This window comes from Macrotis lagotis, chromosome 5, assembly GCF_037893015.1.
Source record: "Macrotis lagotis isolate mMagLag1 chromosome 5, bilby.v1.9.chrom.fasta, whole genome shotgun sequence".
NCBI classification, from domain to species: domain Eukaryota; kingdom Metazoa; phylum Chordata; class Mammalia; order Peramelemorphia; family Peramelidae; genus Macrotis; species Macrotis lagotis.
Window position 1 is genome coordinate 114,132,008 of NC_133662.1, and position 23,632 is coordinate 114,155,639.

A 23,632-nucleotide genomic window follows, 5' to 3' on the forward strand; every position below is an offset into this window, starting at 1 on the left:
TCACTATATCAAATGAAGCTTTTATAAAAGAATTTAAAAAGGTAAATCCATAACCATCATGCATGTAGCATCAAGCATTTATGATGCTATGGGGCTAAGAGGTTTAGAAGATGCAGATATTACCCTTTTCTTGCCTACCTCATGGAATTGCAGGGGCATTTGCGAAAGGGAACAATTGCTTGTAATCCTGCAGGGGTATTTCAGGGAATCAGGAAGAAGCCAGAAAACTGGTATGGTTAGTAATGGATAAATTAGTCAATGTATAATTCAGTGCTGTGCTGTGTAACACTAGCATGGAGAACTTGTCTGATGCTAATTATGACTCCATTCAGAATTTATAGGACTGAAAAATCAGCCTAGTCTTTAATTGTCAAAAAGAAATGCTTTTGGGAGGGCAGTGGGACTTGAGCTAGAATTAAAGAATGAGTGGAAGTGCCTAATAGCTTAGTGTGATCCTTAATGTCAAACTATCTATAAGTCCTGTTGCAGTGTTCAAGGCAATGGTCAGGCTACTGATGGGGAGTCTGTAACAAAGGCAACAGAAGTGACTGAAGTGCATCAGAGGAAAGAATTTTGCCACTGGCCATGCCAATGCCCTCAGCAGAAGCCCAGATGCTCACCTGGGGTGAGCCTGGTGAAGGACGGCTGTGGGTGTTGTAAAATCTGTGCCAAGCAGCCTGGGGACACCTGCAATGAGGCAGAGGTCTGCGATTCCCACAAAGGTCTTTACTGCGACTACTCTTTGGATAAACCTAGGTATGAGACAGGAGTGTGTGCATGTAAGTGACATATTTCCATCTTCTTCTTGACACCTGGGGCAAGGATGAGGAAGGAGTCTCCCCTTCAACACTGATGGGATTAAAACAACATGTAAAACCCTGAGAGAGGCAGTATGATATAGTGGCTATCAGGAAGACCTAGGTTTAAGTTCTTACTTTAATATATAATGTACAATCATAGGCAAGTAGCCTAACCTTATAATGTTCCTGGCAGTGAGATTATAAAATATAGGGAATTGTCCATTTAAATTTATAGAGAGAGTTTTCACTTATTATTATTATTATTATTATTATTATTATTATTATTCACTTATTATTATAGAGAGAGTTCTTACACTTATTAAATCATGATCCTGGGTTAATAAATTATGAGGAAAAAAAAGTAAAATTAAAACTTACGTATATATAGTAAAGTTTTACAAAACACTTTCAACACCTGACTGGTTTTAGGTGGTACAGGTAGAATGATGACTCTTTTTAGATCAGTGAAATGAGGGACTTGTTTATGATCACTGTGAGTAAATGAGGTGGGATCCAAACCCAGATCTCCTGATTCTGAAGCCAGTGCTCTATTCACTCATGTTACTGCTTTTCATATAGTGGAAAGAGTACTAAACATGGAATCAGGAGACATCTGGGTCTCTTAATGAACATGAATTTCAGTTTCTTCATCTATATGACAGGGGACAATACTTGTACTACTACCTGAAATAATTGCTGTGAGGAAGAAGCTTTGTAAACCCTTAAAGCATGAAATAAGATGTGAGCTATATATTATTATTATAATTATCATTCAGATACTGCTTTTGTTCTTTGGCCACAGGTTTTCAAATGAACTAAATGAACTAGTTAACTATAGCTTACACTTTCAATGTGTGAGAATCATGAGTGTAACATAGCTTGGTAAAGATACCACAAGGTGCTATATCTGTGAAAGTCAGCAGATGGTACCTGGAGCTTCATATACCCATACCCACACACACAGCCATACTCATACCCACCTCCCCTTACCCTCCACTACAATGATATCTATATCTATCTGTCTATATCTATCTATCTATCTATCTATCTATCTATCTATCTATCTATCTATCTATCTATTCAGATGCACTCCCAGTCTTAATACACTCCCTAAAACTCAGGATTTGAATTCAAATCAAGGAGTGAAAAACAGTACCATCAAAATCATAACTTGCCAATGTTCCATTCCCTCCTAGGTTTCCTGATCTTGCTTTCCCTTCTCAGAAAAGCCCCCCCCCCCCAAATTAATTTGCCTGGAGTTCAAACTAAATGGAATTTCCTAAAAGAGAATGGAAAGTAAAAAGAAAAATATTAAAATGTAAAGTGGATTGAGTAAGAGTCTGTCTCAAATCTCTTCTATATTATGCCTCCAGTTTTTCTCAAAGGAGGCAGAAGTTTCTGCTTTCCACTATTCCTTGGTTTAGAGATAAAAGATTTCCACATACTACTCTTCCTGGATCCAACCATTAACTTCTTTCTTTCTTTTTTTATTTTATTAAAGATTTTATTTGAGTTTTACAATTTTTCCCCCAAGCTTACTTCCTGTCCCCCCCATGGAAAGCAATCTGTCAGTCTTTATTTTGTTTCCATGTTGTACATTGATCCGAATTGAGTGTGATGAGAGAAATCATATCCTTAAGGAAGAAACAAAAAGTATAAGAGATAACAATATCAGACAACAAGATATCTGTTTTTTCTTCTAAATTAAAGGGAATAGTCCTTGAACTTTGTTCAAACTCCACGGCTCTTTATCTGGATACAGATGGTATTCTCCATTGCAGACAGCCCAAAATTGTCCCTGATTGTTGTACTGGTGCCAGTCTGGACCTTTCAAGGTTCCACCAAACTGAATTTACACCATAATGTAAATGTAATTCATCTTCTTTATGGTTAACCCCCCACACTGTAGCTATTATATTTTCATGCTTTGGCTTTCCTAGGTGCTTAAAAATCCGGAAAATTCAAGAGGCTGGTGACTATTGTTTAGTAGATGGCTGCTTGAACATTAGAGATTGTGTTAGGAGAGATATTCACACAGAATTTTTAAAAATTTCTAATTCCCTTTTTGTATATTTAGGTATTATTGTGAGGGTTTGCAATGTATTATACATAGTAGAGACTTTTACACCACAAAAGATATAGAGAGTGGCGAGATTCAAATAAATTAACAACCAGTTGTCTGCTCTAATGACCATTTTAAGTATACAAAAAAGATATACCGAAAGAGAGTTTAATATTTCATGCATTTAATACTCAAATAAGAATAATAAAAGAAGTATACAAAACTAGATTGTGTTAAATTACAGTAAGCAAATTTAAGGATTGAAAACAACCACATGATCACAACAGCCAATGATGGAACAGACACTGAGCCAAAACTCATTTTACTTATTCTAACTCCTTTTTCTTCTACTTCCATGGCTTCCCAAAGGGGTGAAAAGATAACTCTTGAAATCTATATTTCTATTGGCTCATTGTGTCCCAGCTTCCTATTGGTTTCACAGTTTCACAGAACAACAGCACACTCACAATATCTTGAGGGAATTTTGGGCATAACACAAAGTGGAAACAGATGACCACTTGTCACCCTCTGGTTGTTTGGCACTTTTTCCTCTTTATGTTATATATTTGTTTACTGAAGTAACAAAAATAATGGAATTAAAATGTAGTATTTCACCAAAGGTATAATGAGTTTTAAGAAATGAGTAAATAAATAAATATTGCAAGCATAGTTCTTTCAAATTTTTTTCACCTATAGATGGAATAAATATCACCATGGGCTCTCCAGAAAATGTTGCGAAGATGAATGATAAAATAAATAAAAAAGATGAAGGAATGTAAATTTGTGATTTCCACATTGGGCAGCTGCCCAGGCACCCACAAGTGCCATTTTTAACAACTGTTTCACTAAACTCAACATAAAATTAGGTATTGGTTCTCAGAACTGATGCAAACCGGCTGAATTCCACCACTGGATATAGATATATCCTTCTATTTTTGAATGGAGATATAAAATATCAAAGTTCATTTCTTCTTTGGTAATTTGGTTGTTTTCCACTTTCAGATCTCATAGCTGTAGGATGTGAACTCAATAGGGTACATTATCACAATGGCCAAGTTTTTCAACCTAATCCCCTATACAAATGCCTATGTGTGAATGGTGCCATTGGGTGTACACCCTTATTCATACCAAAGCAAATAGACAGTCAATGCTCTGATCCCAAAGGTGGGAAAAAGTCTGACCAATCCTACTGTAGCTTGAGACTACTGCAACAACAGATATCAGCGAGCTACCAAGAAATGCCAGGTGAGTACAACTGGAGCTGAGTTAAAAATGAATGTTTACTGATTTTTTTCTTATTATTTAGCATCCTGGGTTTGTTTTGTGAAGCTGGTACCTTGTTCATAGTAGATCATTAATAAATATTTGTTGATTTGATTGATCTAATTTTGGTGTTGATAGTATATGGTCATCTGAGTGTTTACCTTTTATTATTATTTATTCGGAACCCTTGATCACAGATCATTGACCAACTGGGATTAAAAGGATGATGAGATACCAACTCATCTAGACCTTTGCCTTTAGGCAGGTGAATTGTTGGCAAAGGATATTTTATGATTTTCTTTGGTAAAGCATCCTAGCCTTTAAAATAACACTTTTGATTTTCATCTTCCATCCTCTTCTTGAAACTCCTTCCCTCTCATCCTTCTGGGAAATTTTTCCAAGATTTACTTACACTATGTCATGGTCAATTATTACTATGTCCCAATGACAGATATTTAAAGATATATTTTCAATGTGAAATCAAAAGAAATTGAAATCTATCTGAATTAAAAATATATTTGGAATTAGAAGTATTGTTTTATTCTATGTGTATAATTTGAACTTGTAAATATATATATGTATATGTATGTATATCTGCATACACATGTATATTTATACACATATATACAAATATGTAAATATATGTATATTTACAAATACAAAAAGTCTCCCTATCTTACCTAAGCTAGAAGAATAGTGACTTCTCCTGAACCCGATCCCAGTGCTGGTTAATGAGAAGACTTGGACATGTTCCATTTCTGATCTGGGTCATTTTGCCCTTCTGGGGCATTCTAGTGCCCCCTTCACTCAGGGGCTCCTCATATTGTTGCCGGGTTCAGCATGGATGCTTGATTGGCTTTAAGCACATTTCATCTCAGAACTCCTGAACTCAAGCCATCAAGTAGCTTTGATCTCCTCTGAAATACCTGGTTCAAATACATTTTTCTGTGGAAAACTATTTTGATACCCAATTAATGTTTAATTTAATTTGAAAATAGGCACAAAATCACTATTATTACTCTTGTGTGTATATACTTTACTAATACAACCTTTTAAAATTTTTATTTATTTATTTATTTATTTTGAATCTTACAATTTTCTTCCTAATATCGCTTCCCTCCCCCACCCCCGACAGAAGGCAGTCTGTTATTTTCTAAGCTATCTTACCCTTTAGAAGGTACATTTATAATCACAGAAGGAAGGATCAAACCATGTTTACTTTGTATCCAGGACCAATTTGTTAATACTTTATTAAATGTTATCTCAATTGCTCCTCATAATAACCCTGGGAAGTAGGTACTATTATTATCCCCATTTTACAATTGGGGACACTGAGTTAAACAAAGTTTAAAATCATTTTCCTAGGATCTGAGGCTAGATAAGAACTCAAGGTTTCTTGACTCCAAGCTCAGGGTTCTAACTATTGTACCACCTAGTTGCCTCATAAACATTATGCCATTTACTCCTCACAACAATCCTGGGAGGTAGCTTTTATTATTATTTCCATTAACTGAGACACAGAACAGTTAAGTAATTTGCCCAGGGTCATATAACTAGATTTAAATTTGGGTCCTTCTGACCCAAGCCTAGAGCTCTAGCCTCTATGGCATGTAGTTGTCCACTGATAGGCATTAATGTCCATTGATAGACATTAATGCAGGCTAAGATTGTGGAATGAAGAGCCCAGATCCTATACAAATAAATATTCGAAAAGGCACCCTAAGGAATGATCATAAAGAAAACTGAACTGAAAAAGGTTAAAAAATTCCTTCAGCTATCCAAAACTTCACAAGAGTGCCATAAACTATATGGACTCTAAGCTGAGAAAAACCAGGTTAGGCAGAAGGCACAGTGCAAGAAAAAGGACCAACTAACCTACATTAGAATCACAGAAGGAGACAAAGCTAGATTAGCCCCCAAGTAGCTCCCACTTAAGCCACAGCAGGAGACAGAACCAGATCAGCATCTGGGATGCACAGACCAGAAATTCAGGCAGCCTACACCAAACTATAGCAGGAGTCAGGGTCAGAGAAGACCTAGGGAAGCCCATCTCCAAGTCAAAGCAGGAAAAAATATTTATTACCTGAAAAGCAAAGCAGGATATCTACTACTGATACATGTGGTTGCAGTATCAAAGTTATAGAAAGGGACAGAGTAATCAATTGGAGGTTAATGAACTGGAGAAATGATCAAGGCCAAAATTTTAAATGAATCAATTAGGAGATTAAGCCAAATCCCAGAAATTCTGTAAAAGTGAGTATTATCTTTACCACTACATCCAGAGCCAAGCAGGGTCTTCCAGCATCAACTCAGAGTAAATAAAGTGGAGTAGTAAGGGATAGAGTGCTGGGTCTAGAGTTGGGAGGACTTGTTTTCCTGAGTTCAAATCTAGTCTCAGACTCTTACTAGTTGTGTGACTCTAGCCAAGTCACTGAACTCTTTGTCTCAGGTTCCTCTTATGTAAAATGAGCTGGAGAAGAAAATGGCAAACCATTCCAGTATCTTTGTCAAGAAAACCCAAATGGGGTCATGGAGAGCTGGGCACAATAGAAAATGACTGAATAATAACAAAAGAATTTGGCCCAAGTGGAAAATAAATCCAGAAATTGAAACTGGAGATATGAGTAAACAGAAGAAAATGTTGAATACAATGAAGAAATAGCATGGCTCAAGAGAAGCCCCAAAGAAAAACCCAGAAGAGCAGAGTTAATTTCACAACAAATTGGACTTGAGCATCAGAAAAAAGAATAACATAGCTACAAGGAATAAAGAATACCTAGAAGAAATTAAGCAAGATTTTAAAAAAGTAATGTTAAATTAAACGAGAACTAGACAGAAGAGAATTAATAAGTGGTAAACTTTACTTAAAAATTGTATTCCCTGGAAATTAAAAGAGGGTTAAGGAGAAAGGAAAGTTAAGACAAATGGTTACACAAAATCAAAAATATGAACCCCCCCCAGAAAATATAGATACTCTAACAGACATTAAATGAGATTATTATTCAACCTGATCAAGAATCTTTTTTAAGTGCTATTGATGAATGAGATTCATAAACGACCTTGAATTTTCACCAACTATAAATTAAGATCCTGTTTAAGTACCAAAGTATTATTGGGATAAATTTGCACATAATTATGATGTGACATATAAAAAGTTGAAGGGATATAGTTTCTGAGTAATTAATCATTTTAGTAATCATGCTAGCAGATAATTAATAAAAAAGGATCAGTGTAGCTCTTGAATGCTAAGGAACCCTGATGGAACCCAGTCAATGATTATATGCTCTTGGAAAAATGAGTGTTCCTGAAGGTGGCAATCAAATCTGATTAGTTAACAAGTAATGAGAGGATGAATATTTATATTGAGAGGTGGGCTTATTCTAACAAGGTTCTTAGGGATGTGATTCCAATCACTCAGTCTCTATCAAAGAGACTTTTTTTATAACCAAGTCACCCCATCTATGGTAATCTAAACAAAGGAGGAATTCACTTTTACCCAGACTAGTTTGAGTAAGACATAATAGAATGTATCATTTCACCTAAACTGAAATTTCTTTACTTTTTCAATAGATCTGAATTTTCCAGCTCATTATGAGCCCTGCCTTTAAAGACTACCTAAATAACCTGTAGGGACTGATTTCTAAACGAGGAAAGAAAAGAGAAAAACCTTAGTCCATTAATATAGGAGAGAAATAATTATTTTTTCTCAATGGAAAAGAAAGTACAGCCTGAGATATGGCAAAGGAGCTAGGCTGAACTTGATTCTACCTCCCAAAGAGCTTACATTTTAATGAGGGGAGACAATATAAACAAAGGAAATGGAAAGGGTGGAGAGTGGGAGCTCCAGATGAAAGTAACCAGCACAGAGGCATGATAGAAGTCTGGAACTCAGCCTGGAGAGGAATGAGACATGGTTGGCCTGACGATCCTCAAGTCGGGGCTCGGGAAAGAGCCCTCCAATCAGAGGGAGAGGCTGTAAGTATGGAGCCTTCTTTCAGTGTTTGAATTCCAAGACTAGAGGGAGTTTCAGGCTGAAGGAGCTGGGTGGGGCATAGTAGAAGTCCAAAGAAGGGGACATTCTTGGCCTTGGCATCCTCCTTAAATGGAGTTCCTGGTGATCTTGCCAATTTCCATGGTTTCAATGATCATCTCTATATAAATAAACCTCAAATTTACATATCTCTCTCCTGAGTATCATTAAGTGCCATCTGGACAATATATATACAATATATATAATATATCTATATAAATGATAGTTATGATGACACTTCAGTGATATCTCAACCTCAACACAGTTAGAATCAAACCTATTATCTTTATTCCTAACTACCTTATTTCTGTCTTTCAGTTTTCAAGGTTTGTAACCTTGGAATCATCTTCAACTCATTTTACCTCTCCCTTTGTCTTGTCTTGATTCAATATAATAGCTCTCCAATCAATTCCCATTTCTCTACTCACATAGCTACCACTTTAATTCAGGATTTTATCATCTCTCAACCAAACATTGAAACAGACTCCTCTTTGGTTTCCTATCTATTTGCTCTCCAATCCATGCTACATACAGATAACAAAACTGAGGTTTTTAAAAGACAGGCCTGAGCATATCACCAAAACTTCTTGGGAGATTCTTTTATTACTTTCAGCATATAATACAAATTCCCATGTTTGACTTTTAAAACTCTCTACAATGTGGCACTAACCTTTCCATTCTTATTTGACATTTCTTTCACTCATGCATTAAGTTTCAGCAGAAATGATCTATTTGCTATGGAAATGTGAAATAACTGTCCTATGTATAAATGCCTTTTAGGGATATTTGGAAAAACAACTTTAGTCAGGGGGAATAAGTTTTACATGGGTTTAAAGAATATCTAGTTTCTCAATCAAGACGGTTAACTTAGAAGTTCATTAACACATTCACCTATCTTGCCCTTTAAAGTTGGTCTCTATATCACTAACTGCCTAACCCAGCTCCTTTCAGAGTATATTAACATCTCTAAAATCATAAGTCATTTATTTAAACCACATGTTGGCTTCTTATAGTGGATCCAGAATCTCTCAAAGTCTGTTATTTTTAAAAAATACCTTGAAGGCTCATAATACTATTGTCCTGTACTATTGTACCATGACTGGACTATTTTGTAAATCTTTCCCAACATTTTCCTTCCTCTTAGCTTTCAGTTATCTTTTTCACAAGTCATATTGAAATAAAGGAAAAATTTCTAGAGCTTACTATATGTTTATATTTAAATAAATATTATATACTATATATTACATTATATATGTTATATATATTACATTGTGTATTTAACTATAATATACACTAAGAGATATTCATTTCAGTAGGATATTAGTTTTTCAAATTACCAATATTGTCTTGATAAACTTCTTGTAGGGGCTAGTTCCTCAGGTCAGGATCACTTGATGTAAGTGAAACAACCTTGTAACATGATCTTTTAGATACTTGTTTGTGTATGTCTAAGCTCCTTTCCCTTGGGTGGAGTCCCAAACTTCCTATCATTTATGGAATTATGCTTTATAGGGAAGTTTTCTAGGAGGTGCTCAGGATAGAACACTTTAGAATTAGGAAGACTGAAATTAAAATCTAGCTTCAGACTTACTAGCTCTGTAACCATATTCAAGTGACTTGACTTTTGTCAGTCTTAGTTTCTTCATCTGTAAATTGGGGATAATGGAAACTACTCCCCGGTATTATGAGAAGCCTTTTGCAAACATTAAGATGCCATATAAATTCTAGCTATATTATTAATTACTTTCTGCATATAAGACATTGTGCTGGATTTTAGGGAAACAAAAATACAACATAGCTCCTGCTATCAGGGAACTTACTATATAATGGAAGATGGGTAAGTGGGGAGAGGGGAGAGAAATGTTTCAATAACTATAACATTAGGGAAAAACCCTAAATATGAAATATTAGTATATATACTTGGGGACCTGACTGGGGAGCAACATCAATTTTAAAAGAAAAACAGTGTTGTAGAATTACCTCTGACCATGAGTTCAAATTCAGACTCTGCTACTTATTTTATTAATCACATAAGTGATCATTCAATGACTCAGTTTTCTCAAATGTAGATATAAAATGAGGTTATAGTAAAGGAACTCAAGGTTTCCTGCCAGCTCTAACTTTGTGTGAAATCATTCTTTTGAGATCTACACCACAGATTTGGAGATGGGAGGGAATTTTAGATCTCAGTCCAAAGTTCTCTTTTTCAAATAATGAAAGTGAGCTTCAGAGAGAGATTATGGTCATACATGGTCATACCATGGTTAAATTATCTTTTGCCCAGTGTATTGTGATCAGTTCTGGGCCTTCTGGTTTAAAAATGACTTTGATAAGTTGGAGAATGTCCAGAGCAAGGACAACCAGAATGGTGAAAAGCATGAAGACCGCATCAGAAAGAGGAGCAGTTGAGAAACTGGAGTCATTTTGCCCAGAGAGCTCAAGGTGGATGTTAAGAGATGTTTAGAAAAGTTTGAAGGGCTGTCATATGGAGAAGCCTTTCAAAGTACAGTGTTAATTTTTTTAAATGCCCTCAAGGCTCATGATGAAGTGGTCCTCAGCATAGGAATTATTATAGTAGGGGTTCTTTTCATGGATGATTGTATCAGATGAGTCTCATCCAAGTCTTAAATTCTATGATACTTCAGAACTGGGATTCAAATCCAGGTACTCTGGTTGGCTGGTTAGCTGGGCTTTATGTTACAAAGTTGGTTTAATCTACCTCCCTGAGTCTCTCTCTGTATTAATGAGCCTTGATAGATTTCAATTCTTCTCTACACACATAGACAGACTCACACACATCCTCTCTCACATCAATATAGAGGTAGCTAGGTAGTGCAGTGTGTTAGAGTGCTGGACCTGAAATTATGAAGTTCAAATACAATCTCAATGAGTTTCTAGCTGTATAACCCTGGGCAAATCACTTAGTTATTTACCTCAGTTTCCTCACCTGGAAAATGAGCTTGAGAAGTAAATGGCAAACTACTCTAGTATTTTTGCCAAGAAAATCCCAGATGTGGTCATGGTGAGTTTGACACAACTGAAAAATAACTGAACAACATTTATATACTTAATTCCAGATAGTCTATGTTTAGAAACTTGCTTCTGCTTGGTCAGCATGAAATCATGCAATGACATAATGCTTTCTGTCTTTTCCAAAGCTTACAAGTACTAAGTTTTTATCTTTTAAAACTGCTCTTCCAAATTTCTTGCTTTTTTTAAAAATGTGTTCTTTGTTAATCAGATTTCTAAACTGGCTTAATTTTAAGTGATGAAATACACTGGATTTGCAACAACTTACTTTCCCTTTATTTATTGCAGATGTGCCAGGCTTTTAATCTACTTCCTGCATTGAGGTCTTTAAATTGCTGCCTAACATCCAGGTACCCATATTTCTGTCCTCTCTCCATCATCTATTTAATATTTCAGATGCTACTAAAGTGAAATCCATAGAAAGATATTTCTTTTGTTCAAGATATTATATAATTCAAAGCAGCTGATGTTTCTCACTTAACTAGAAGAAAAATTTCTCCTTTTTTTCTTTCAAATTAACATTTTGTCATATTGTATCCAGAATTTTTCACAGAACAGCTAAATGCAGGTTTTAAAATATTAACATTTTCCTATTTCTTTATGGCATAAATGAGAAATTGATTAAAGAAATGCTTTAGTGTCTCTGAGAATACCAACATATAGCTTGTTCAAAATTGATGAGCTTGACTCTATGACATATATGAGTCTGGACTAACACAGCAAATTCCCACTGTTACTTGGGGATGGAATAATTCTGATGTCTCCTGCTCCCCATCCAAAACAGAACTAAGCCAAATCAGATGAGAAATAGCTAGGGGAGATTACAATAGCCCTGCCCAGTTGGAATAGGAAAATTTGACTGAATTGGAGGTCCAGGGTTTAGACTGTATATTCATCAATCAAGGATTTTGCAGTGTCAGAATGTAAGACCATTTTCTTAGTCTTTAGTAAGTTTCATTTCAAATTATCCATTCAAATTATACTTTCTAACAAATTTGAACAATGAGGCACAAATTAAGGAGAAATACTATTCTTCTAGATCAGTTTGGCTCCCAAAACTCTTAAACATTTTGAAATTTCCTATCAAGCTTACATCATTCTAATTAACAACTTGCTTCTACTAACATCTATTTTAATAATTTTTTTAGATATCAAACTCAGGAAGGAGGCAACGATTGTGGTTGTGTGGGAAAAACAAGCTATAAATCAGGATGTGGCCAGGTTGAATAGCTGGAGAATAGATTAAATAGAAGGAAGCAAAATAAATAAAAAAGACTGCAATTGTACTTCATAGGTTATTTTTTAAGATCAATATATCATTCCTGTTAATAAAAGAAATTGATTTGCTGAAATTTTACTTGAGAACTTGGGAAGTGGGTTAAAGGGACATAAAATTCCTTTATGAAAAAATTAAGCTACTATGGGTATTTATTTGAGTAATGATTGGCAGGTTTTTTCTTCTTCTTTCTATTCCAGTTTATAAGAATCTCCCTCTTTTCTGGAAGAGGAAATGCCTTGTGCAAGCCACAACATGGACACCTTGTTCTAGAACATGCGGGCTAGGAATATCCAATAGGGTGACCAATGAAAATAGTCACTGTGAAATGAGGAAAGAGAAAAGACTGTGTTATATTCAGCCTTGTGACAGTAATGTATTAAAAACTCTGAAGGTAAGATTTGACTTGAAGAGAAGCAGATTTTGTGATCCTATAAGTGATTAGAATCTGAGCTGGAAGTAACTAAGAGATCACTTTTCAAACTGTTTCATTTTACAGATAAGGAAACTGAGGCCTAGAGAAGCAGTGTCTTTCCCAAGATCACACAGCTATTTAACAGCACAGCTGGGATTTGAACTCAGGCTCTTCCATCTGTTTTCTAATTATTCCCTTCCCTTTAAGTAGTTAATTCAATGTTTTTACGTTTTTAAAATTTCTTTCTGTGCCTTTTTTTCTAAGTTTTTTTCAAGGCAATGGGGTTAAGTGGCTTGCCCAAGGCCATACCGCTAGGTAATTATTAAGTGTCTGAGGCTGGATTTGAACTCAGGTATTCCTGACTCTAGGGCTGGTGCTTTATCCACTGCACCACCAACCACCCATTTCTGTGCCTTTCTAAAAAGGATTTATATTCCTTATTCTTTCTGTTCTGCACTTTTACTTTTTAAATTCAAGTTCTTTATATTTATTCTTTTAGTTGCTGTATTCTTCCTGGAATTGGAAGTTTCTTAAGTACCTATTTTGAGATTCCTGTTCTAAAAAATTATTGCTTTATAGATTTTTGTTGTCTGACTGGCCTTTTTTTCTGGTGATAATAAGAGAAGTATTGTCATAAGGTAGGTTTATTCCCATTTCCCTTATTATATAGTTTATTACTACTCTTTGCTCTTCACAGTCATTTTTTCCTACATTCATAATGAAATTTGAGTCCCTCTTGCTCTTCTGGCTGCCAGTTGCCCCTCAGGAACTTTGCATTCCTCTTCTCCTTTAGTAGGATGAGAGGTCTCTATATAAACACCAAATCCCAGTAGAATATATCCATTGTAAGCTCCATAAACTGTATTTTGAGAGCATCTCTTAATTATATCTGCTTTAGAGGTCATAAATTATTTCACAGTTCTTTCAATTTTTTTTTCAGAAGCCTCCTGTTTATGGTTTCATGCCTACTTGAAAATCCACAGTATCTTCTGCCTTATTGGGTGTTGATCATTTTTCTATTTAATATTCATTCATTAGTATCTGGGCTAAATCCTTTAGATGGTCTGGATCCATCTTTTTTTAAAATTTAAATTTATTTTTATTAAAGATATTATTTGAGTTTTACATTTTCCCCCAATCTTGCTTCCCTCCCCCCCCCCCACAGAAAGCACTCTGTCTTTACTTTATTTACATGTTGTACCTTGATCCAAATTGGGTGTGATGAGAGAGAAATCATATCCTTAAAGAGAAGAGAAGTCTAAGAGGTAACAAGATCAGACAATAAGCTATCTGTCCTTGTACTTTGTTTAAACTCCACAGCTCCTTATCTGGATACAAATGGTACTCTCCTATTGCAGACAGCCCAAAATTGTTCCCGATTGTTGCACTGATGGAATGAACAAGTCCTTCAAGGTTGAACATCACTCCCATGAAGCTGTTAGGGTGTACAGTGTTTTCTGGTTCTGACTCAGCATCAGTTCATGCAAATCCCTCCAGGTTTCCCTGAAATCCCGTCCCTCCTGGTTTCTAATAGAACAATAGTGTCCCAGGACATACATATACCACAGTTTGCCAAGCCATTCCCCAGTTGAAGGACATTTACTGGATTTCCAATTCTTTGACAGGGCTGCTATAAATATTTTTGTACAAGTAATGTTTTTACCCTTTTTCTTCATCTCTTCAGGGTACAGACTCAGTAGTGGTATTGCTGGGTCAAAGGGTATGCACATTTTTGTTGCCCTTTGGGCATAGTTCCAAATAGCTCTCCAGAAAGGTTGGATGAGTTCACAGCTCCACCAACAGTGTAATAGTGTCCCAGATTTCCCACATCCCTTCCAACAATGATCATTATCCTTCCTGGTCATACTGGCCAATCTGAGAGGTGTGAGGTGGTACCTCAGAGAAGCTTTAATTTGCATTTCTCTAATAATTAATGATTTAGAGCATTTTTTCATATGACTATAAATTACTTTGATCTCCTCATCTGTAAATTGCCTTTGCATATCCTTTGACCATTTGTCAATTGGGGAATGGCTTTTTGTTTTAAAAATATGACTCAGTTCTCTGTATATTTTAGAAATGAGTCCTTTGTCAGAATCATTAGTTGTAAAGATTGCTTCCCAATTTACTACATTTCTTTTGACCTTGGTTACATTGGTTTTATCTGTGCAAAAGCTTTTTAATTTAGTGAATTGAAATCATCTAATTGGTTTTTGGTGATGTTCTCCAACTCTTCCTTAGTCATAAACTGCTCCCCTTTCCATAGATCTGACAGGTAGACTAGCCTCTATCTTCTAATTTGCTTATAGTATTGTTTTTTATGTCTTATACCCTGTAACCATTTGGATCTTATCTTGGTAAAGGGTGTGAGGTGTTGGTTTAATCTAAGTTTCTTTCATACTAACTTCCAATTTTCCCAGCAATTTTTATCAAAGTTTTTATCCCAATGGCCAGACTCTTTGGGTTTATCAAACAACAGATTACTATAATCCTCTCCTGCTTTTACACCTAGTCTGTTCCACTGGTCCACCACTCTATTTCTTAGCCAATACCAAACAGTTTTGATGACTGATGCTTTATAATATAATTTTAGATCTGGTAGGGCAAGTCACCTTCTTTTGCACTTTTTTTTCATTAAGCTCCTGGCAATTCTCGACTTTTTATTTCTCCATATGAATTTACTTACAATTTTTTCTAACTCATTAAAGTAATTTTTTGGAATTTTGATTGGTAGGGCACTAAACAGATAATTTAGTTTTGGTAAAATTGTCATTTTTATTATATTAGTTCTCCCTATCCATGAGCTGTTGATACTTGCCCAGTTATTTAAATCTGATTTAATTTGTGTGAGAAGTGTTTTATAATTGTTTTCAAAAAGATTCTGAGTCTGTCTTGGCAAATAGACTTCCAGGTATTTTATATTGTCTGAGATTACTTTGAATGGGATTTCTCTTTCTAGCTCTTCCTGCTGTTTCTTGCTAGACATGTATAGAAAAGTTGAGGATTTATGAGGGTTTATTTTATAACCTGCAACTTTGCTAAAATTGCTAATTGTTTCCAGTAGTTTTTTAGATGATTTCTTGGGATTCTCTAGGTAGACCATCATGTCATCTGTGAATAGTGAGAGTTTTGTCTCTTCCTTCCCAATTCTAATTCCTTTAATTTCTTTTTCTTCTCTAATTGCTGATGCTAACATTTCTAATACAATATTGAATAGTAGTGATAATGGGCACCCTTGTTTAACCCCTGATCTTATTGGGAATGCCTCTAGCCTCTCCCCATTGAGTATAATGCTTGTTGATGGTTTCAGATAGATACTGCTCATTATTTTAAGGAACAGTCCATTTATTCCCACACTCTCTAGTGTTTTTAATAGGAATGGATGCTGTATTTTGTCAAAAGTGTTTTCAGCATCTATTGATATGATCATATGATTTCTGGTAGGTTTGTTGTTGATATAATTGAGTATACTAACAGTTTTCCTAATATTGAACCAACCCTGCATTCCTGGAATAAATCCTACTTGATCATACTGTATTACCCAAGTGATGACTTGTTGTAATCATTTTGCTAAGATTTTATTTAGGATTTTTTCCATCTATATTCATCAGGGAAATAGGTCTATAATTTTCTTTCTCTGTTTTAACTCTTCCTGATTTATGTAACAGTACCATATTGGTTTCATAGAAAGAGTTAGGCAGAGTTCCATCTTTCCCTATTTTTCCAAAGAGTTTATATTGGATTGGAACCAATTGTTCCTTAAATGTTTGGTAGAATTCACTTGTGAATGCATCAGGCCCTGGAGATTTTTTTTTAGGGAGTTCAGTAATGGCTTGTTGAATTTCTTTTTCTGAGATAGGGTTGTTTAGGTATTTAATCTCTTCTTCATTTAACCTGGGCAACTTATATTTTTATAAATATTCATCCATTTCACTTAGATTATCAAATTTATTGGCATAGAGTTGGGCAAAATAATTTCAAATTATTACTTTAATTTCCTCCTCATTGGTGCTGACTTCACCTTTTTCATTTATGATACTAGCAATTTGGTTTTCTTCTTTCTTTTTTTTTAATCAAATTGACCAGAGGTTTATCAATTTTATTGGTTTTTTTCATAATACCAACTTTTGGTTTTATTTATTAATTCAATAGTTTTTTTTGCTTTCAATTTTATTAATTTCTCCTTTAATTTTTAGAATTTCTAATTTGGTACTTAATTGGGAATTTTTGATTTGTTCTTTCTCTAATTTTTTTAGTTGCATGTGTAGTTCATTGATTTCCTCTTTCTCCAATTTATTCATATAAGCATTTAGAGCTATAATATATCCCCTGAGAGTTGCTTTGAATGAATCCCATAGGTTTTGGTATGTTGTTTCATTATTATCATTATCTAGGATAAAATGGTTAATTTTTTCAGTAATTTGTTTTTTGGTCCACTCAAAAATGAGGTTATTCAGTTTCCAATTTTTTCTGGGTCTATATTTCATTGGCCCAGTATTGCATATGACTTTTATTGCATTGTGATCTGAGAAATATGTATTCACTATTTCTGCCTTTCTGTAGTTGATCATTAGGTTTTTATGTCCTAGTACATGGTCAATTTTTGTATAAGTTCCATGTACTGCAGAGAAAAAGGTATATTCCTTTCTATCCCCATTCAGTTTCTTTCATAAATCTACCATATCTAATTTTTCTAACAATCTAATTACCTCCCTAATTTCTTTCTTGTTTGTTTTATGATTCAATTTATCTAGATCTGATAGTGGGAGGTTGAGGTCTCCCACTAGTAGTTTTGCTGTCTATGTCTTCCTGTAATTCTTTCAGCTTCTCCTCTAAGAATTTGGGTGCTGTCCCACTGGGTACATATATATATTCAATATTGAAATGACTTTATTGTCTATGGTACCTTTTAGGAGGATAAAGTTTCCTTCCTTATCTCTTTTAACACTATTTTTTGCTGTTGCTTTGTCTGAGATAAGGATTGCTACCCCTGCTTTTATTTACTTCAGCTGAAACAAAATATATTTTGCTCCAACCTTTTACCTTTACTCTATATGTATCTCTCTGCTTCCAATGAGTTTCTTGTAAGCAGCATATTGTAGGATTCTGGTTTTTAATCCACTCTGCTATTTGCTTACATTTTAAGGGAGAGTTCATCCCATTCACATTCAAGGTTATGATTACTAATTCTTTATTGCCCTCTGTGCTATCTTCCCTGTTTGTATTTTTCCCCCTTCCCCCCTTTTATCCATATTCCCCAGTATTTTGTTTTTGAAAAACACCCCCCTCAGTGTGTTTCCCCTCCTATACCACACCCTCCCCTTTCCCTTTTTCCCTTCCCTTCCTTTTATTTCCCCTTATTTCCCCCACTACCCTTCCCTTTCTCCATCCCCCTCCCCTTTTCCCCTTTTAATACTTGAAAGGTTAGATGTTTTATAAGTTAACTGAGTATGTGTAGGTTGACTTTAAGCCAAGTCTGATGAGAAGAAGATTCAGGTGTTTCTCCTCTGCTCCCTTCTTCCCCACTATTACCATAGGGTTTTTTTGTACCTCTTAGTGTAATGAGATTTACCCCATTCAATCCCCTCCCTCCTCCCGTCTCTTTCCTGTCCCCCTTTTTAGGGTAGTAGTGGTTTTTTTTTTAGATCCTTCTAAGTCATAGAAAATTCTGAGTGTCTGTCCCTTCTAGTTCTGTATATTCTATTGAATAGAGTTAAAATTCCTGAGAGTTATTAGAGTCTTTCTCCCAAGTGGGGTTAAAGCCAGTTAAATCCCATTAGATAGTAGTCTCATGGATAGGTCATGAATGTCCATCATTTCTGGCTAGGTGTATTCTGTTAGAGTTACATTTCTCAAGGTTTATGAGAATCTTTTTTTTTTTTTTTACCCTCATGCTGGGATATAGCCAGTTTCAACTTACTGGATTGCATTTTTCCCCCCTTTTACCGCCCCCCCCCTTTTAACCTTTTCATGTGTCTCTTGAACCTCCTGTTTGATGTCCAAATTTTCTGTTTAGCTCTGGTCTTTTCATCAGAAATTTTTGGAATTCTTCCATTTTGTTAAATGTCCATCTTTTTCCCTGGAAGAGAAGGCTCAGCTTTGCAGGAAGTAGATTCTTGGCTGCATTCCAAGCTCCCATGCTCTTTGAAATATCTCGTTCCAGGCTCTTCGATCCCTTAAAGTTGATGCAGCCAGGTCCTGCGTGATCCTTACTGTGGCTCCTTGATATTTAAATTGTTTCTTTCTGGCTGCTTGCAGGATTTTCTCTTTTATCTGATAGTTCTGCAGTTTGACCACAACATTCCTTGGTGTTTTCATTTTAGGATCTTTTTCTGGTGGGGATCGATGTACTCTTTCAATAACTACTTTGCCCTCCGATTCCATGATATCAGGGCAGTTTTCAATCACTAGATCCTGTAATATGAAGTCCAGGCTTTTTTCTCTTCAATGTTTTCAAGAAGTCCTATAATTTTCAGGTTGCCCCTCCTCGATCTATTCTCAAGGTCAGTGGTTTTATTGATGAGGTTATTTTACATTTGCTTCTATTTTTTCTATTTTTTGATTTTTGTTTAACTGACTCTTGCTGTTTCGTGGAGTCATTAGTTTCTGTAGACTCCATTATTTTTTGGGGGGAGGAGTTTTCTTCATTAACCTTTTGCAACTCCTTTTCCAATTGGTCAATTCTACTTTTGAAAGAGCTTTCCATTTGACCAATTGAGGTTTTGAAAGAATTAGTTTCTTTTTGCATTTGCTCATTTGAGGATCTGAATTATTCCCATTTTGTAATTGTCCAATTGATGATCTGAGAGATTTATTCTCCTTTTGTGTTTGTCCAATTGTACTTTCTAAGGTTTTGTTTTCTTGTTGCAAGGTATTGTCTCTCCCAAATTTTTAAGCTCCTTCCTTATTTCTCCAATGAAGTCTTTCTGTGCTGGAGACCAGATTGTATTCTCCTCAGAGGTTCTAAGTCTCTCTGAGTTGGGGTCTTTCCCTTCCAGGAATTTTTCTATGAATCCATCTTTCCACTGACCCTTCTTCATTATGCTAAGGCCTTGAGTTGGGGAGGGGCTGGTCCCCAGGGCTTGGGATCACTAAAGGCTTTACTGAGTGCAGTTTCTCTGGCTGGCCAGTAGGAGGTGCTGGTTGCCCTCTCTGGAGTGTCTGTGACCTTGGTTGGGAGGCCTTCTCCCTTTGCCCAAAGGGAGGAGTTGGAACTATTGAATTCTTTTGCCTTCAATCAATGGTGGGCTTTACCCTGGCCTGAGGTTATTCCTCAGCTGGGCTGGTTCTTCTGCTCACACACCTGGGCCTGAGGTAGAAGTAGTTTGCCTTTGTTTGGGAAGAGGTCTCTGCAATGGAGGTACCCTCAGAGTTTCTCAGACCCGAGGAGCCTCTCTCCTGAACCAGAACTCTTCTCTCAGCCTGGTCCCAGAGCTCCAGGTGGACAGCAGCAACAACAGCACCTCTGCTTCCATGTAGACCCAAGTCCCTTTTGTCCAGCCCCACCGCTGATCCAGCAGGTCCAGCTCTCCAGCCCTCAGACTCCGGGTTCCAATTCAGCTGTTAATCTGGCTGATCCGGGGCTAATCCTCCCTCTGAGTCCAGACTCACCCGCCCTAATTCGGCCAAAGCTGCTGCGGGAGACAAATCCTGAGGTAGATGTTCTTTCTCCTGGCTTTTCTTTCTGGGTTTTGTGGGTCAGATTTCTTTTAAGAGGTTTGTTTCATGTGATAGATGGGGAAGAGATCAGGAGACTTTAGAACTGTGCCTGTCTTCTCTCCGCCATCTTGGCCAGAAGTCATGGATCCATCTTCCATTGATAACATCTCTGTTAATCTGTTTGTGCTCAAGATCTTTAACTTGGTGTTCTTCCTGCTGGGAAATTATGCTGATTTTTTTTCCCCCTCATATTGACCCTATTGTTCACTTCTGACTCTTTTCAATGGTAAATTTCTTTGGAGACAGACTGTTTCAGCCTCCTCCTACACTAGCAACCTGTTTTATTGTCATCACTCTCTGCCCCGTTCTGAGGAAATAAAGGTGGATCCACATACATGCTTCTAAAGTGTTCCAGTTCCCTCTGTTGTTTTGTTCTGTGACTGAACACTGTAGTAACAGAGAACTGCTACACTACAGACCCACACAGAGCAAGTTCCACAATGGGGTAGAATGGTATGGCCCTGCCAGAGCACAGTGGCTGAGAAGTACCGAGTGAGCCTGTGAAGGATTAGCCTTCTCTGCATATCACATCTGCATAACCTTGTTAAGATCATATGAATTATCTTCTATGTACAGGAGAGGTTTGACAGATGAGCATAAAATACCTAATCCTTTAACTTGTTCACCTCTTTGTAAACTTCCCCACCCTCCTTACCCTACTACTTTCTCTTCCTTTGGTATTGATATGATTTCCTCTATTATCTTTTATCAACTCTTTGGATACATTATTCAATTTATTTCTTAACATTGCTCTTATTTTCCAGGGATCTGTCTTTGAACATACGCTCTTTCATATTCTGTGATCATCACAATTGCTCCCTAGTTGGTAGACCATGTGGATCAGGCTAGACCAAGTGGATCAAGTAGTCTAAATGTAGGCCAAATGTGTACACTTAAATGTATTTCCTAATCTTTTAAATGAGTGGGCACAGACATCTCAAATTCAACATGTCCAAAAAATTCTCTTCCCCTGTATTACAACTCCCACCTAGCATTTTTGTTTGTTGAGAGATCACCAATTTATCAGTCTATTAAGAATTTCTTTCCTGGACTCTTCCTACCTCTGATCAATTACAAAGTCTCCTGGATTTGACCTTCACATCTCTTGCATCCATCCCTTTCTGCTCTACTAGGACCACTTCCCTAGTTTAGGAATTCATCGTCTCACCCGGACTAATATAAATTGGATTTCATGTTTTAGACTCTCCTCTCTCCATCTCTTTCACATGGTGGTTAACATTATCTTCCTAAACCCCTTAGCTATGCATTCAAAGCTACACAAACTGATTTCAATCTACTTTTTTGAGGCTCACTTTATACTCCCTCCCTTCTCCCAACCCTCCATGCTCCTCTGTTCTTGGATCTGTATCCAGTTCCATTTCCCTTCATGTCTCTTACAACCTACAGTTTATGTAACCCATCACCCTCATTTTTAGGGTGATATTTAGCTGAGATATTAGGGTTTTCTCTCCTTCACATTGCTATACAGATTGATATGGCGAATCTTTCTAGCAGAATGTTTTTTGAAGGCAGGAGTCACTTTTTGTTTTTTTAACCTCACCACCTTTAGCATATGCCTTGAAGATTAATGACATCTTTGAATTACATTAATTGGGTTATAACATCTTTAGAGTGAAGGAAAAGGCCAGAACCCCAGGTCATTTGTAGGAAAAGAAAAAAGGGCACTATTCAAATTTGTTTCTGAGACTAGTACAAGCAAGCTTTTTTGAGACAAAGGAGTCTCAGTGAAATCCTTCCTCTTCTACAAAAACTAATGACTTACTCCAGCTGTTATTTGTTGACAAGCCCAGTCGTATCTATAATCAAGAACAAATGACTCAGTTCACTGCTGTTTCCACACCATCACACTGCTCCTCTTAATATTCGTATCTTCATTCTATAAGCACTTAACATGTGCAATGCATTATGCTTTTTGTTAGCAGTATGTGTCAGTGTCCGTTCTTAAATCAGACTACTTTAGTTCAAATCTAGTTTCAGACCCTACTAGCTGTGTGATGTGGTTAAGTCACTTAACCCTGTTTGCCTCAGTTTTCTCATCTGTAAACTGGAGAAGGAAATGACAGACCATTCCATTATTTTTGCCAAGATCTCAAATGGAATCACAGAGGCAGACATGACTGAAGTGATTAAACAGTAACAAAATTTTAAACTATCATATATATCTAAATAGCAATGTGTTTCTAAATTTGTATTTTCCTTGCATTCAACTTTCTAAAATTCCCTTTTATTTGCTACTTTATTTTTTAGATACCCAAAGGAAAAACATGCCAACCTACTTTTCAACTTCCTAAAGGAGAGAAACTTTCCTTTTCTGGATGCTTAAGTACTCACAGCTACAAACCAACTTTCTGTGGAAAATGCCAGGATAAGAGATGCTGTATTCCTAACAAGTCTAAGATGATTACTGTACAATTTGATTGCCCAAATGAAGGGTCATTTAAGTGGAAGATGATGTGGATCACCTCTTGTGTATGTCAAAAAATCTGTAGAGATCCAGGGGATATCTTTTCTGAGCTAAAGATTTTATAGGAAGTTAATTAAAAATGGTAGTAAATATTAAACATTAGTGTTAGTCTAAGCATAATCTTTACTATATCAAATAAGTCTTCCAATAAATTGACTGGCTAAAAAAGTGGAAAAAACACATTAATGATGACAAGAGTAAGGATAAATATCTAGATACATTTGTGTATGGTTTGAATTTTGGAAATTCTTGAGCAATATGGAACTCACTCTGAAAAGCAAGAAATTTAAGTCTTAAGTCATACAATCTGTACCATAATTAAATATCAGAGCAAGATTTGATCCTACATTTGGTAATTTTAAAAAGACAAAATACAATCTATTATTTGTTTAGTACTGGAAACATTTGATGCTTTTTACAAAAGCCAAGTGAATATTAAAAAAAAAGTCTTAGTTAAAAAAAGTCTTAGAATGACCAGTCCCTAGTAGTATGCATTGATCCCTTAACTGAGAGACTATAATATACTGCCTTTTGCAAATATACTTGTACCCT

The 23,632-nt window shown here is 36.0% G+C and overlaps 1 protein-coding gene across 1 annotated transcript; it reads left to right on the forward strand.

Moving 5' to 3' along the window:
• The first annotated feature begins 141 nt into the window (after positions 1-141).
• Positions 142-23,393, forward strand: CCN6 (cellular communication network factor 6). The gene is made up of 5 exons (XM_074190031.1): positions 142-230; positions 490-779; positions 3,865-4,107; positions 12,662-12,855; positions 22,864-23,393. Exons 1-5 carry the CDS (start codon positions 142-144, stop codon positions 23,143-23,145), a joined length of 1,098 nt encoding a protein of 365 aa, XP_074046132.1. The 3' UTR covers positions 23,146-23,393.
• The last annotated feature ends 239 nt before the right edge of the window (positions 23,394-23,632 follow it).

Bases quoted from the DNA above. Each gene is read 5' to 3' on its own strand.
- CCN6 (XM_074190031.1), top strand. From the start codon at position 142: ATGGAATTGCAGGGGCATTTGCGAAAGGGAACAATTGCTTGTAATCCT. The intron at 780-3,864 runs GTAAGTGACATA...TTCCACTTTCAG, and splicing joins TGAGACAGGAGTGTGTGCAT to ATCTCATAGCTGTAGGATGT. The intron at 4,108-12,661 runs GTGAGTACAACT...TTTCTATTCCAG, and splicing joins GAGCTACCAAGAAATGCCAG to TTTATAAGAATCTCCCTCTT.